At 44.6% G+C, this 17106-nt stretch overlaps 1 protein-coding gene across 2 annotated transcripts in view; it reads left to right on the top strand.

The window, feature by feature from the left end:
* The window catches only part of LOC8026637 (RRP12-like protein), a 57923-nt gene that overhangs the window by 23769 nt on the left and 17048 nt on the right, over positions 1-17106 (top strand). For both annotated transcript variants that reach the window (XM_029981273.4, XM_029981277.4), the window contains exons 18-24: positions 7703-7857; positions 8186-8253; positions 9116-9209; positions 9296-9454; positions 10906-10986; positions 11689-11905; positions 14953-15110. In XM_029981273.4, coding sequence (XP_029837133.2) covers positions 7703-7857; positions 8186-8253; positions 9116-9209; positions 9296-9454; positions 10906-10986; positions 11689-11905; positions 14953-15110 — 932 coding nt within the window. The remainder of the gene's footprint in view (positions 1-7702; positions 7858-8185; positions 8254-9115; positions 9210-9295; positions 9455-10905; positions 10987-11688; positions 11906-14952; positions 15111-17106) is intronic.

The following is a 17106-nucleotide window of genomic DNA, read 5'->3' as shown; positions in this document are numbered from 1 at the left end:
TCGCTCAACCTATAATCCTGAGCTAATTAAATCACTTTTGCTTTGACTGTTTTAGAACTTGTTAACAGTCGCGCTAAAGGCCAAGATGAGCGAAAAGTCAGATGCCAATGTTTATTTGAGCAAGAAGCTTATATATGCGAGATAGAACTGAAAAAGCGTACGAGTGTAACCGTAGCTATCTCCGACCAAGCCTGAACCTCTCTTTTTCGCCATTTTATAGAAAGTTGTTTTATCGAATGAACGGACATTTCATTGAACGCCGTTTCATCGAATCGCTAAGGGCCGTTTCATCGAATTTCTCTGTTATGGCTCTGTACCGAGTTTTGGGGCATAACAGTGCTTTATAGATGTTTCACCTTGCATTTGTTAAGACTAAGATAGTCACTTGTGAAATTGTTTTGAAGGTGGTGTCAAATTACTAAAGATAAAAGCAATTAGCATAAAAAGAAATAAAAACAATTGGGTATGCGACTTACTGAAAATCTTTACTCATATACATATATGACTGAAACCACGACACTGCAAATAAAGGACAGACATTTAGAACACGTTTAAGTGTCCGTGCTTTCTGTTTTTGCCTCATTTTTATTTGTTTTATGTGACATGGAGAGGGGTCGTTTCATGGAGGCTTCTTCTCGAAGCAGGAAATGTTCACGATGGAACTTATCTCGTCACTGCACCCAGTGATATAAAAACAGAAACAAAAAAGGAGAGAATTAGATGAAGTTCTGTATAAAATTAAAGTAAATTCCTAAATATTACACACTGTAACGTTGGTCGATGAAAAGGCGAGGAAACGGCTTCTTTGAAACGGCGTTCGAGGAAACGGCGTTCGATGAAACGGTGTTCGACGAAACGGCTTCGATGAAACGGCTTTGATGAAACGGCGTTCGATGAAATGGCGTTCGATGAAATGTACGGACGCACTTATAGCGGTACGCGTGCATTACGTGGCACTTTTAGCCCGAACGCGACATCGGCGCTATTTACTATTTCTGCCCAGCAACATGTATTGTCTAGCACTGAGCTCTGCCGCTTAGGTTGGATAGTTGCATTGACAGTTTTCTAAACATAATTTATTTCTAAAAAACAAAATTAGAAAGACCGGCAATAGTTTGTCCGTGCTGTGTGGCAGTATACTTAAAATGTGTTTGCAAAGACAAATTACAAACGCGTATCATGTTAAAAAAATCGGCTACATTTGATTTATTTATTTTTTATTTTTAATGCCTCAATAATACTTTAAAGTGGCAGCACGTGCTATAGCACCGATTTAAGCAACGTTGAACTATAACACCAGACGCTTCGATAGCTGCACTCGATCAAGAATGCTCACAGAAAGGTTATAGCTTATATATTGTCGTAGGGTGCGGTTATCCAAGAGCTAAAGACGATCCACTAAAACTTTTTAGTATCAACACACACCATTGCTGTCTTCTCACCTCATGTGGTTGCTGGGATGCGTAAATATAAATGTCACGTACATTCGTTGGCCATCATATTGTGTAAGTTACGCACATAATATTTGTGCTCGCTGCTAGAGAACAAAGACCTTCTAAAAGATGCCCGCGCCTGGTACAACGCTTTCTTTTCCATCAATCTTAATTTGAGGCAGTTTTGAGCGCGATAAGCCGTTTTTTTTAAGATGGAATGTTTTGTAAAGATGTAAGTCATCCTTACATATTCAAGTCACCACTTCTCGCGCATGTTTTTTGAGCTCCTTGATCAACCGAGAATATCTGTGGAATGTGCCTTCAATGGGTGCGGGGATGCATCGCAGCTCTCAAGTGTATGTTTATTTTGCCACGGGCAAAACCAAAGACCTTCGACAGCTGAAATTCGGCGAGTGCGCGGGTGCAGCCTTGCAGCTCCGCAAAAACCTACACCCGAGGGGCTAGGGTTGGTGAGCGCCGAAAAATGGGGCAGATTACGCGATAGGAGCTGAAGCTACCTGTAAGTCACGAGGTCGCTGCTGCCGCACCCATCGCCCGTCACTCAGCATGGAGATTTTCTCGGCTTATCCTCTCAGAAGAAGCCGGCGCAAAAGGGGACCTTTCCCCTCGCCTCGCTGTGCTACAATACACGAAAGAAAGAGGGCGAGGAGGAATTTCCGCCAGGCGGTAGAATATTTCTGCTGGTCCGCCTTTAAGACACGCCAAAGATAAAGTATGAGATAACTATACTGCAAGGATCCATTGTATGTCCCTATATTTTTGCTAAATTCGTTTTATGGCCCGATATTTTCGTGGATAAATCTATTTATGTGTGGGAGCCTCGGATTCACCCCATTTGAAAAAGGCCACCGTGTTTGTTGGGTTGGCGATGTCATTCGCGCAACGCGCAGCGTCCCCTTGTACATGATTGCAAACTTGGCTCTCTTGGCGTCTCGTGCTTCAGCTTCCTTGTTTATTTTCCGCGTTTTGAGCACACTGTTTTGAGACGAAGACGTCTTCGGCATTGCTCGCAGCAGCGATGAGAGTGATTGTTATCAAAACATGTTGGAAGCTGGTCATATTGACTGTGACCTGCTGGCGACCAGCTCCAGCGACGACAACGACATCGTCACGGACGAACACTTCGTCGTCCTTGACGGTCTTGAACGTGCATGCAGGGTGGAAGATCAAAGGGCAAGGGGACGAGAGCGAGACTATATAGCTTTGGAGTAGCCAAGTAGCGCGAGTGCTTGCTATCATACTGTGGCAAGACGAGCTTGGGCGGGCGGGTACACAAGGAATGAGAGTGTGTTCTACTAAAAATTACGTGGTTTATGGACAACATGGTGCGACTGACTTTAGCATTCTTGCCTAGTCGCCAGACGAAAATGATCAGCATTCATAAATTAGTTACTACTGCAATTAAAAGAGCTCTAAAAATCGCGAAACTCTGTGTATATACTGAGTAGCCTACCGCTATTCGTTTTCAAGAATAATCTACCCGTCTAGTTTTGGTGTCCTAACTCCTTTATATGCATTATGCAATGTACGGAAACTGAAAAAGAAAAAAAAAAGCCACAGACTGAAAAATAATGCCTTTCTGTTTATTCTTATGCGGGGCATGTAAAACAAAAACCACGCAAATAAAACGCACGCAAATAAAAACTATGTTAAGGGTTTAGGTTAACTATGTTAACTAGGTTAACTATGTTAACAAAGATTATGTTAATCAACAAAATATCTGGCCACTACCCAGTAAAAACATTTCTGCAAAAAAAAAAAAAAAAAATTATTTTGAAAAATGTCATATTTACACCTGCCAACATCTAGAGTATTCCGCGAAAGTTTAATTTGTTTACACTGCATAGTTATTTTTTTATTAATTATTTTCAGTCCACCAATGCTGAAGAAAAGGTAGAAGCTCTAGCACTTTTAACGCTTTTTTCTCTGTTCCTCTTTTTGGCCTAAATTTTACTTAATAAATATTCTTATCAGTACGAAACTATCAAGAGACTTAATTTTTGCGGCTTATATACCAAAACTTTATGGAGCCGGTTACTCTGAACTTATATTTTGCATTTTCATGTTCCTTTATTATGAAAAATTGTAATTTGCAAAACTTAATAGATGTAAAAAAAAAAAAGAAATTTCAGAAATCTTTTTTTATTTGAAAAACACATATTTTCTCAAATTTCTTTTCATAGTAACCGGCAACAGGTATTCTAGTATGCATTCCACCAGAAAAATATGTGGTTATCAATACTATTCCTCAACTATAGGACATTTCACTGAAAGAGGGGAAGAGAAAAGGAGAAAAGGGCTACCGGCACTTTCTCTCTTGCTGGTGCATAAAAGGAGTGAAAATGCCAGATCATAAGCTTCGCCGGTGCTGGGAGTATGCATTGTCGGAACTTTGATTCCGCTTTCTTCTCTTTTTTAAACTCCCAAACTTAATTAGAGCCACGGGCTTCAGTGGCGACAGTCCCTCGGTCATCGGGACACCTTTGCTCGGTTATAGGGTGCACGAATAATGACAGAAAGCGTCAAATAGTGTCAGAGGACCTCGGACACTATTTGTCCGAGGCGCCCTTAATGGAGGACACTACCCAGAAAAGTCAACTTCCGTATCGCTTGCTTGATTTCAATCAAATTTGCGGTGGAAGTTTATATGAGTGGCAAGCCTATTCCTGCCAAATTTCATTGTCCTATGTCAATCCTGAAACTTGTTATGAATGTTACAATATGGAAGTCAATGTGTTCACTTAGGAAAACTATCGTTTTGAAATAAAGTAAAAATTTGTGATTTTTATGTGTAATATAGTCATAGGAATAGCCATAGCACATACCCAGCTATTTATTTTGCTATACTGCATTATTTTTCATAAAAAATAACAATAAGAAGATTACTTTTTTTTTCATGTCTGCGCTTTTTTACAAATGTAGTTTTTTTAGCATAAAAGAATGTTAGGGGGGAAACACTACCCAAAAAAGTTAATATCTGAACCACTTGTCTGATTTAAATGACATTTACAGGGCTTGTTTCTGTTGATGTTGAGAACATTTGTGCCAAATTTTGTTAACCTGGGTGAAGCACAAAACAAGTTGCAAATTTTCAAACATGAAAGTGGGCGTGTCTGCATAGGAAAACTATCGTTTTGAAATTACTTATAAATTTGTTGTTTTCATGTGTTATATTGCTTTAGGGCAGTTCAGAGCAGATAACTCCGTAAAGTGTGCCAGAATTTTGAATGCGATACATTGCGTAATTTAGTCATCTCTGTTCTCCGCGCTAGTTTCTTGAGTCAACGTGAAAGGATCGCTGTGATGATTGCACACTGGCCCTCTGTCAGAAAGGCGTCTGCTCAGAATATCGAGTGCATCGCTTCCATCAAAGTATCCCAGCGGATTCACCGGAGTCGATTTGACACGACTCTGGCGAACCTGCCAAGCGGCTAGCTTCGACAAACTAGCTTCGACGAATGCGATGTTGTGATTTTTTGTTTTTCTGTCTACATTCATATAACATTTCGGAGAAAATAAATGCTGGTGTGCACTCGTTATCCCCAATCATTTTCTTGTTTTCGAACTGCTAACCGCTGCTCCAAATCACTGTTTCGAAGCATGACCACACGACACAGACAAACCACACACACCGACCGCATGATTTGTATTGACTAGGAAATGAAAATACGCTGCGCGAAACTACGCGGTTGCCACGTCGTTTTGCGCCGACTCCTAACGGCGTCAGATTGTGAATGTCCATTACCTGCACACGCCAACAGCTGTTGAAACGTAGTTCGTTCGAGGCAGCGGCAGCTTGGGACTACTTGGAATCCGGATTTACTCCACTGAACCATCTTCACGCTCGCACCTTCGTCGACCGCTTCACTTGGGGAATTCGCCCTGAGAAAGGTTGTGATCGCGACCTTTGGACATTCTTTTACAGCGGAGCTGTTAATGGCTGGTTTCCCCAGTTTTGTGTCCATGGACAAATGAATCGCGACACAAAACTCTGGACAGCTACCGCCATCTATGGGTGACGGCGGCAACCAGGCGATAGGCTTGCTGGTTGTCTGGTTGCCGCTGTCACTCATGCATGGCGGCAACCTTTTCAAACTTTCCACTCTGGTGAAAACCAGAGTGGAAAAGCTGAATTTGTCTAGGCGTCGTCGAAGAGGTCGTCCTATGTCGTCCCTGAGGTCGTCCTAGGCGTCGTCCTTTGGGCATCCTCCTCTGGGCATCCTCCTCGAAGTCGTCCTAAAAGTCGTCCTCGAGGTCGTCCTAAACTTCGTCCTAGACGTTGTCCTCTAGGTCGTTGAAGAAGTCGTCCTTGAGGTCATCCCACCATAGTACAGCTCCGCTGGTCTTCCTCCTTCACCAGAGTGGAAAGGCTGACAGTTTTTAACAGCAAAATAGGCCATGCACGATTATAATTTTGAGATTTATTGGGTTGCTTTCAGCGTATAGATCATGTTGCCGCCATAAAATGACGATTTCAGAAACCACTTCAATCCACCTTTAAGTTTTAAGCCGTATGCTGACACCATATGTTGTTTGTGCTGCTCTATGTTGTGCTACAGAAGAGAGTTTGTGAGGGAATCGTTTGCAACTTGAATTGATCGAGCCCCCCCCCCCCCACCTCCCTCCCTCCCTCCCTCCCTCCCTCCCTCCCCAATAGATCGTCAAATAATGAGCCGTGAATACTTTCTCGCTTCGACCAGAAAATTTCTGATCCGCTCGCAGAAGACTGGGTCGAGAAGGCTGGAAATATAAGCGAAACAAATCGCCCTTGCATACCTGAGTAGCGTCATGTCAAGTTACCGCTGAGGAAGATTGTGGCAAAGGGAAATAATGAAAAACTCGCGACCATAAAGTTTGTCGTGGGAAACTACCACGTCCTTTGACTAAACCCGTGAAAATAAGCGTCCCAAAACAGGTGTGCTGATCGCTGAGAGGTTGTGCGTTTGAAACTGCATCCCAATTGCATGATGTAGTGGCGTTCGACTTATACAAGAATGCCAATAAATAACAATGTTTTTATTGCTCCTAATTTATTTTATAAATATTAAATAAATTTGAATATTTGTTAACCTTTTTACATAGCTATCATGACATTTTATTGCTCATGCTGCCGTTGTATGTTGCGTGGTTGTTGCAAGCAGTCCAAAAACCATGATTTTTTAAACACCATTTATAAAATGCAGATACAATATTTTGTTTCAATACTTAACAATCAACGTCTTTGTAATGAATATACCGTAAGATACCGAGGAAGAGCCCACCCCCCTTTCACTGAAAACTGGGTTAATCTGGATATGGGTGCTTGTCCGGTTAAATTGGTAGAAACCAAGATGGCAACCAATAAAGAGAAGGTTGGGTGAACGGAATCTGAGAGAGTGCGTTTATTTTCACACAATATCCCCGTCATCGCTGCAACGGGGGTGAATATTTTCGACTGATGCCGGTGCTTTGGAGGGAGTATGCGCTTAACGTATGATTTGCAGAATTCCCAAGTATGGAAAACGTTAATAGTGGGCGCTACTACGAAGTGGGTGCTTCCGCAGTATTTTACTGTAAAAAAGTTAAAATACGACAGATAACATTTTTTTAATGGTCCCTTTAATAACCGCATGTGACAACAACAAACTTGAGGCGCAGCTTAAGAATGTGTCCATCCGTTCAAGTGTGGATACGCAGTGTGGTGGATGGATGGATGGACCACAGACCTTGAGTCCCCTAGCTGCGGCACCTCGCTTGGCGCCTTGGGGTGCGACGGTCAAGGCTTCTCAATGCAGGCTTAATTTAGATCCAGCATGAGGCAGGTGCAAGAACTGTTATTGTACGGACAGTATTTTTGAATATGCTCAAATCCTGTCCAGCTATTCAGTGTGTTGAAGTTTTTGAAAACCCAACTAGTTCCTTTTCAGAACCCTATCAAGCAAAATTGGTGATAGTATTTCCTCGGCACGAAACGTGTGGGTGTGTTTGAGTCCTCACCAAACGCTGACGCAGCTTCTATGTCCTATGCATGCTCAGAGGATGTGATCAAACAGTGGCTGACTCAGATAATTGGTGCAGTGGCCACTGGATGGCATGCACTTCTTGAAAAGAGTCTATTCTAGGAATCCGGAAGTCGAATGTAATTATTTAGTCGGTCACAGTATGATTCACATTCTAAACTCTATTATATTCGCCACACCCCTAATTTTGCCTTTTTATGACTGAGCTTGCACGCATATTTTTTTTACACGGTCGTTTTTGCATTGCAGCTGAACACACGCGGGAGCTGAGCACGTACGCCAAGAACTTCCTCCCAATCTTCTTCAACATCTACACCACCGAGACATCGAGCCTCACAGAGGAGGGTGTCCGCCTGGCTGCTTACGACACTATCAAAGTGTTTGTCAGCATTGCAGATGATGTGGTGGGTAACGGCCATTGGTGTCATTGTACCATTGGGTTCAAGTGAGATGCGAACAGTGATGGTACCTCGAGCCCACTACCAGCGCAACTTCTAAGCTTGGGCTGTGCTTGGCGATGTTCTAACACATCGGAGTAGGGCACATAACCTCGCAGCGCGCTACTCCGATGTGTTTGAACCTCGCCAAGCACAACCCAAGCTTGGAAGCTGCATTGGTAGTAGGCTCGAAGTTCTGTGACTTTTTGCATTTCATTCGAATCTGATAGTACATTGATTAGAGCAGTGTGTAAACAGTGTTGTTTTTGTTTTTTTACTTTTTTTTTGTTTTTAGCTTTGCACACAACTTTTCTTGAACGCCTCCAAGAAGCTGTCGGCAGAGGGTCTGACCCCGTTTGGCAAGTAAGTAACTTTGCTTTGGGAGCAAAAGTGGGTAGGGAATATATAGTAGGAGAAGTGACAGTTTGCATTATTTTTCATGTGTTATGTTCTAGACCAGTGGTTCTCAATTCCTAATGTTTCAGGGGCCCCTTTTGGATTGGCGTAAGTGATGGGGAACCTTCATTCAGCGGGAGGGAGAAAGTATATTGGATGATTACACAATGACAAGTCAACTTCGAAGCAACTTTGAAGCTCTGAAATGGAGTATAATGAGCCCTACTTACTTAGTGCACATAGTTTGGTCTATTTAGCTTTGTAAGACAGTCAGTATCACTAAAAAAGGATTTATTGTTTGGCTCGATTGGCGGTCATGGGATTCGGAGACCGTCAGAAGGCCTTTGGGGACCTCAAAGGGTCCGTGGACCACCATTTGAGAACCAATGTTCTAGACCAGGGGTTCTCAAATGGGGTCCGCGGACCCTTTGGGATCCGCGAAGGCATTCAAGAAATCCGCGAAGTCCTGCCTCATCAGTCAAGCCTGGCAAAAAAAGTTGTTTTTTTACCAGTTCGAGAAGAAATCTTTCAGTTTGTATGTCAATAAGAAAGGAATACTTTATGCTAGCCCTTAGTTAAATGCATATTAAATCATTATAATATTTAACCTATACCTTTCACCTTCCCTCACCACGAACGGGGTCCTCCATCGTCTCCGCCAATCCACAAGGGGTCCACGAAACATAGACGGTTGAGAACCACTGTTCTAGACCTTGCATTTTTAGTATCCTCCAGAGCCATAACAAAGAATATCTGACGACTGGATCGCTGATGCTGAACTAAACTGCAGCCTTCCTTTACATGCGCTTGTCGGCCTTGTTTGTTACAGGCACGCCATTCTAGACCTGGCGAGGTCTCTTGTCTGCAAAATGAGCACTGAAAATGTGGAGCGGCTGTACCTCATGGCAAAGTCGGAAGTTGGGGTGAGCTGGATTTGCGTACTAGATCGAGCGGGTGAATGCAAGGTTTCTTTCCTTCTATCCCTGATTTTTCTCTTTATTGATTCTAGAACGCTGAGCGCAGAATTCAGAAAAAGGCCTACCGAGTCCTGGAGGAAGTGTGTCGCGGCCCCACCCCCGCCTGCAAAGCATTTCTGGAGAACAATGTGGCAGACCTCAAGGCTCTTCTCCTGGACAACCTGAGGACGACCAAACCTGGATCAAGAGCGGTGCGTGGTTCTTGCTCCTTCTCAATTTTTCTCTTGAGACCTTGCCATTGTTGTGACCGAGGCGTTCCCGAGGCAGCCTCAGGCAGGGCCAGGCGAAGACAGGGATCGCAAACTGACTCCAGGCAGGAACATCAGCAGGAGACGGGAGGGTCTCTCACGATTAACTCTGTTTAATTACATATATACAGAAGTTTCTACATTGTCGGAGAGCACCGAATGGGCAGCCGAATGGGTCCTTATATAATAAAATCAGTGTTCTGAAGCTGCCATGCCATTGGTTGGTTAGTGCCGCCTTCCAAAGTTGGCCTCCACGTCAACCTCCTCCTCTCGGCCCCGATGCTCGGTCGTTGTTGTTCTTCGAATTGAGGGCGACTGGTAGGCGATTGTCTTGTATGCGGTTGACTCAGACACAACAGACTGTCCATCTGTTCAGGGTCGGATTCTGTCTGGCGTTCTCGTAGAATGTGGACGCCTCCATGGAATGCAGATGCCGTAGACAGAACACACCAACGGCAACATTCTCATGGAAGGCATACGCAAGGCAGACGCCGTAGACAAAGCACACCGACGGGAAAGTCGGTTCTGATGCCCTTGAGCCAAGGCCCAAGAGAAACGCTTCTCCGGTTTCCGTCGAACTTGCGAAAAGGGTTAGAATCGCTCGCCAACTGTCTCGACGTTCGCTTGGTCGTCGTCCGCACTGGAATGCAAGGTCGAGCTTCACAAACACAGAGAGATCGAGACGGGTCATAGCAGCATCAACAACGGCTCAGACGGGTGGTTTCCGATTATAAACAAGACGGTCGGGCGGGAAGGAAGAGACGCGGCCCCGGCCAAGGCCGATCGCAACACCATATGCTGATCGGGAAACCTAAACTGCTTGTTGTAAATTTTTTTTATATATGTAACTTGAGTGGAAGAAGGGAGACTTCAGATATTTTAATCCTAACTTAAAGTGAACAAAAAATGATTGCAAGTTTAATTTCCAAGTACCATTAGCCTGCCTAGTGATGAATGGTAAAAACTTAAAAACAAAAAAAAATTAAATACAGAAGGAAGGTCACGAACAGCACATCTTTCGACTTCCAACATGTTTTTCTTTTCTGCAAGCAGCGAATCTCTTAGTTCTGAGTGGGGAAAGCAGACTGCCAGCCCCTCTTCTCCCTTTTCTTCCCAAAAGCAGGTTGTGAACCGACCTTCTCTCCTTCCACTTTCCCTGCTGTGAACTACAGGGTCCGTTGCCGGCAGAAGTGAAAAATGTGCATTGAAAGTCTAAAGATGTGCCCGTCTGTGTCCGTCCTCCTGTATTTAATACTTTGTCAAGTTTTTACACTGCACCTACACACTGTCCTCAAAAAGTGTGAATGGTAACTCATCCAAAGATTGACAAGACTCTAGTTGGACCGAAGGGCGGGTTTATTAACTCTTCTTTTAATGGGCCCTATTTTCTGCAGCCACGTCTACGATGTCTGGGGTTGCTGCTTGACAACCTGAGTGTGGAGCACAAGGCATTTGCATCTTCAGTCCTCAGTGAGGTATGACCCATGCAGCTCATTCATATTGGAGGACTCAACCTCAAACTGACTCGGTCGGGGGTTCCCTGGGGTACCTCTGGGTTCTTTGATGCATTAGCCTGGGTTGAAGAACAAGCCCTTGCGAGTAATAGGATCAAAACTGTATTGCCCTAAGTTGGCAATCAATATTTCATAGCAATCGGAGAATCTGGAAACGTTGTGGAACATTGTAGGTCCTTGGTTACTCAGATTCCCTCAAGGCACCCTAAGCTTGAGCATAGCACTTTTCCTGCTTAAGAACAATTGAGCGTCGCTGATGAAAGTATGCCTTGACGCATCACTACTGGCCAAACAAGCCCAGCTTTCCTCCTAGTGTGTGCAGTATTGTCTAAATTTTAAGCTTGTAAACTGCTTTGCTGCAAGAATGCCGAGAGGTGGGTGTTTTTTGTTGGCCTTTAAAGGTAGCTAGATATCTCCCTTGACCATGAACTACTAACTAGACAGACGGGATATAAAACATTGGCACAGATGGCATGGGAAAAGCAATATTGGGGTACTAGTAACTATAGTTTTGGCTTTGATGTGGGTGCTGTAGTACCGTTTTCACTGGAATTTTGTTTCTCTGATGCTTTGGGCAGGCTGTGCATGTTAGTTTCTTTTCCTTTGAAAATATGGTGCAGTGAATGGCCTTGGTTGCAAAGAGCATATTTTGTTGTCCTGCAGGCTGTGCTTTGTGTCAAAGTGAATGCCAACAAGGTGCGCCAGGCAGCTTTGGAAGTGATCCTTGGGGTGGGCAAGGCCTTCGTACGCTGGCAACTGGAGGACCCCAGCGGTGCCATCAAAGATCTGCTGTCGCAACTGACGGCGGGCTTCACTGGAAGTGCATACCTTGTCAGCTGTACTGTCCTGGCTCTTTCCAATGTGCTGCACCAATTCAAGGGTTGGTTGTTGTTTCTTTAATTTTTTTTGTTTCTCTTTTTAGCTGCCTGGGACCATGGTAACGGCTTAAGTGGGAGCTTTTGCTGAAAGCTTGTGCATTTTTATTTTTAGAGCGAAGCTGTATACCTCTACCGGCCAAGGAAATTTTCGTGTCGTCGTTGTAAGCAAAAAACTCCTGGCAAACAATTGAAGGCAAAACAGCATATCTCCTTTGAAATCAGGCATACAGCATAGAGCTCAGTATCCGTTTCAACAAAGAAAACCACAAAACAAGCATCAAAAAGGCGTGTGTGACCAATAAGAACACACTCCCACGCGTTCCGGTGAAGATTAGGTTTGCAGCTGCTTCGAAAGGGGTTGACGTCATTTGAAGCCCTCGTGTGATGTGCAAACCGCATAATGGGTGATAACGGCGCCTGCTGCCGCGGCGACGGCAGCTTGCAACGCGGGGAGTGACATCACTAGCCTTTCATATATAAAAGAAGAACCCGCCTATACCCCGTTTCACCTTACATCCGGACGCAGCGGTTGCTATGAGCTATTTTAGTCAATCCCGTTCTGTGGACATGGCCCGTGATTCGCTTTTTGCTCGTCGCTGTGCTATGTCGCTGTGTCCCCTCTCTAAGGTCACGTGACACTCGCACGGCCTCCAATTGGCTCCGATGGCTCGTAACATCCGCTGCACTTAAACGTAAAATGAAACGGAGTATAGCAACTGATTTCGTTGTTGCTGCAGCACCGCGATGAAAAGGCCGCATATAATTTGGACTCCCGAAGAGTAGCGTGAATACTAGGAGCGGCAAAGGGAAAAGAAACGGCATTACAAGCGGCGGCGGCGTGCTGCGACCGGCGGCGGCATTTCCTATAGTGCAGTAGGCAATCGTTGCAGGTGATACGACAGCTTCGCTGACCAACCACCTTCACAGCGTGGATTGGAGCCCCAATTTTTTTTGCCTGCTCTTCTGCAGAGCATGCAAGAGCCAATCCCTGCCATATGACGGGTGGAGTGTAGTTATCGATGCAATGTCAGTAATGCTTGGGCCAAAAAAAGTCCGAGGGCACCTAAGCAATTATGGGCTGTGAATGCGAAAGCATGAATGTCATTCTTTCGCTCTCTTAGTTTGTCTGTGGCGTAGTGGCGTGGACGGCCACGTTTTTCAACTGCCGAGGTAGCGGCTGACGGCCGAGCGTGCGCTCTTATGAAGTGGCTGCGCCGCACTGAGTTCGGTCGTGCAGCCTCTCCAGGGATTGCCCGAGCGGGCTGTGCGGCCAGGCCTGCACCGCCGCACCTCTTACCTGCGGCCGGGTCACTGCATGCGCTGCTCCGCCTTGAAGAGGGCTTCTCTGGTGCAGTGATGGAAGTGCTGCACCAATTGCGCCAAGGACGCAATCCTGCAACATGTAGCGCCAAATTGTCATTTTACCGAAGAATTGCGCCATGCCTGCGCCGAGATGAGATGTAGCAATAAAAAATAAAAATTGAAGTCTTAGCAGAGCGCGTGGCAGTACTGCGGTGTTTTCCGCGCCGCAACTGTTACGCAAACCGAAACTGCAAGGGCGCATTATCGTCATCATCATTGAAAGGAACAACGTTAGCAACATCTGAGACCAAAGCCGCAGAGGCTAAGCGAAGAACCATCCCACTAAACAGCATAGTTAAAAAAAAAAAAAAAAGGTAGAGCTTTTGGATGTTTTTATTTTGGCCTGCCCTGTTCCCGTGCGCTAGCTACCAGCGAAGTCAAAGCTAGCGCGAGCCCAATGCTCTGTGCATTCCTGACTCGCGCGTGGGCTCGTGCAGTGTGGGCACCGTTACGGGCTCCATGCGCGCGCTTGTAGCTTCGGCTGCGCTCATACCGAAGCTGAAACGATGTATAGTTGAGTTGCGCCAAACTCTGGATGTAGTGCTGGTAAAGCCTCACCGTCCTTTTCGGAGCACAAAGCACTGCGCGACTCGCGCGACTGCGGTGTCTGCTCCGCGGGTGTCGCTTCTCTGCAGTGCGTCGGTGCTTGCCAAGGAGCGCACTCAACGGGTTAACTCACCGTGATCCGATCGTGACTTCACCAGCACATCGAAAATGTATCGGAACTTTTGAAGCGAATATCAGATACCGCAATATTTGAAGCTGGTGCCCGAAAGACAACTCTAATCTGAACTAAAACATTCCACAACAGTGAGGGTCGTTAGATGCTGCTGCAGATACCTTTAAGGAAGTGCAGGCTGATAAAACTAAATATCCTGTACCATCAGAACTCAGTGTGACATATTTAATTGTATTTTTTTATCTGACGAGCAGATAAACTTTATTTAAAAAATGTTTTTTTTTTTGTGTTTACTTTGTTGAATTTTATATATCCTGTCTTAAAAAGGCGACAGGTGCTGTGTTCTAATAATAGAGATGGGCTTTATATAGCAATGCAGCATTATTTCATTTTCAAGTAATATGCCAACATATGCCAAACCCTGCTCCAAAAGGGTCACTACCTGCTCCAAAACATTTTGCCTGCTACAAGGCCTGCTCCAAAAGGTCAAATGGCACTTCCATCACTGCTGGTGGCGTTTTTTTTAACTACGCCGCGCAAAAGCCAATGGAAGCCTCAATCCTTGATGACGCGTGCCAGCCAATGGGAGCCTATCCATCAGATTTCTGCTACAGACGACTTTGCTCCATTGGGGCAGGGGAAGGTGCTGTTTGGTGCGGCTTCAAAGCTGATGACGTCGGTTAGCTTCATGGGACCAGTTAATGCTTTCGCATTAAAAAAAGCGACCTGTTCTTGGACACAAAGCACGACGTGCATGGTTAGAATTGGAGCACGCATCACATTTTTTAATTCCTATGTCATTGGTGCCTCATCATTTGCTGCTGCCCTTTCATAAGTGGCAACGCTTGCCTTTAAAATGCCCTGTCGAAAAGCAGATGAGAAAGCTTTAAGGCCGAATTGCAAAAAAAGTGTGGTCCTTGATCTGTTGAAAAAAAAGGGGGAGGGGGTTGTGTCTTAATTTTTTTCTGGTGGCTGGCTCTTGAGCTTATTACAGCTTTTACCTTGCAGGACAGTACAGTCCTGAAGTGCTGAAGAGCATCATCGGAGCCGTAGATATCTTGATGGGGTCGCACAACCGGGAGATCGTTCAGGCCGCCCTGTACTTCGTCCGAATGCTCTTCGTCATCCTTGACTCTCAAGAACTGTCTATGAACTTGCAGCACCTGGTAAGAACTTTGATTGTGGTATGATGAGCCCAATGCAGCACAATTGAGACACTCCTGATCTAATGTTCATGCTACAAAGTCCACGTCTATACACAAACTCATCTCTGTTATGTCACTGCGCGGTGGTGGCGCGTCGGACACACTTCCGGCCTGGGGCTGTGGGCGGAAGTCCTTATGAGACGTGTATTCCTGCGTTGTTTTGAAGCCCCATAAGCCCCTGGCTATGCCCCTGCTGTGTACCACATATAACATGAGTGATAGTATCAGTGCCACTGTGTGGATCATGCATGGGTGGTGTTTTTGCCACAGTGTGGAGAAGCAAAAAACACCATCATTTTCAGCCGATTATACCGAAGCAGACAACGGGAACATCTCCTCTAGCTAACTTAACATTGGCAAGAGAACAGTGCGTAGTAACCGAACTAAAACGAAGAGAGTGATTTCACTATACCCGTTTTCACCTCAAGAAAAAAGCAAGTTTTGCGCATTGTTCATACGCGGCGCGAAGTAGTTCTCACGAGATTTGGTTGTTAGGGGAAAAAGCGATGCTTTTAGCGTTCGAAACGCTTGCGTCTTGGCAAGATAGCATATATGTAATCTAAACTTCACCTGCATATATCTTAATTATCAAGATAAAGAGGGAAATTAGTAATGATCCGCGTGGAGCCGGACTTTTTTTACTACGGTTCTTGAGGTGAAAACAGGTATAGAATGGTTTCTCTTCTGTCCCAATGGGTCTGAGAAATGTCTTCGTGACATGCGGAAAACGTCAGCAGGATACATTGAAATACAAACAACGGAGAGTGCGGCTTTTTGTATTTACCATACAGCCGGGCGAGAGGCCAACAAAGATGATGCATGCGCAGTAATACCAGTGGTACGAAGATTTGTGTCCAACTCCGATATGCCTTGACCCTCGCTCGGTGGGTTAGCACTTTGACTCGGCGCGCAACTGTGCTGGTGGGCCCATTCGCACTGCTGCTATCTCGGCTCATGGCTGTGTAGGTGCGTGCGTGAGTGGCGCTCGCACCTCTTACTTGCTCCTTATGTGGTATGAATTTAAACTAGGTAGTGTTAAAGATCTAGTAGGAAAAAAAAATCCAATGTTTTGTGCATAATTAGACTCCAATGCATATTTGCATGCTATTTTTTTAAATTGTAGTCGCCGTTAATAAAGCTCTTTTAGTATTATGTTTGACAAAACTATACTTGCGTAGATTCTTTTGAGGAAGTATAGGTCATGTACCACAAATAAATTAAGCTTGGGACTTGTTCACACTTCCACACACTGCAAGTGTCAGAATTCCACCGTCGGCCATTACTGCTTTATGGCTTCTTTATAGGCTCCTTACTCTGATACTATACTTTGTTTCACCTTATCTGCGAGCGAAGGCAAAGCTAAAAGCGCGAGACCAGCGCTTTTCGCGTTTCTCCCCAGCTCGCGCGCTCGGGCAAAGCCTGAACGCACGGAGCTTTCGTGCTCGCGCTTCCAGCTTTGCCTTCACTCGCACATAAGGTGAAACGAAGTATAAGATTATGCCTTACAAACTATGTGTAAACTAAAAAAAAAAAAAAAAAACTTTTATAGCGTGCTGAACTGGAGCAAAATCTGAAACCATCAATTCACATATTTATTTCTCAATATTAACAAACTTTTGAAATGTCATGCGTGGCATCACTTTGGATGTAATAATTTAAAAACTCTACTTGAAAAAAAAAAAAAAAGTTTTGGGGTGTCTGCAAAAGCCTGCTTTTTAAAAATGTACTGTAAATAATAAGCATATATTTAAATGGTGTCTTATTAAATTATATAGATTAATCTAAAAGAGTATTGAAGATCTGTCGCCTATAGTTTGGGATAGAGTTCAAATAAAAAAATGTAATCGATGACTATCATCGAAACCCCATCATCCTCTCCAGCTCTTTGGGATTTTATTTCTAAACTAAATATGTTTGAACTTTCAGATATAGTGTTGTCTTTTACATGGTATGAATC

This window comes from Ixodes scapularis, unplaced genomic scaffold, assembly GCF_016920785.2.
Source record: "Ixodes scapularis isolate PalLabHiFi unplaced genomic scaffold, ASM1692078v2 PGA_scaffold9__187_contigs__length_104089568, whole genome shotgun sequence".
In the NCBI taxonomy this organism is placed as follows: domain Eukaryota; kingdom Metazoa; phylum Arthropoda; class Arachnida; order Ixodida; family Ixodidae; genus Ixodes; species Ixodes scapularis.
This window is presented reverse-complemented; position numbering and strand designations above follow the sequence as displayed.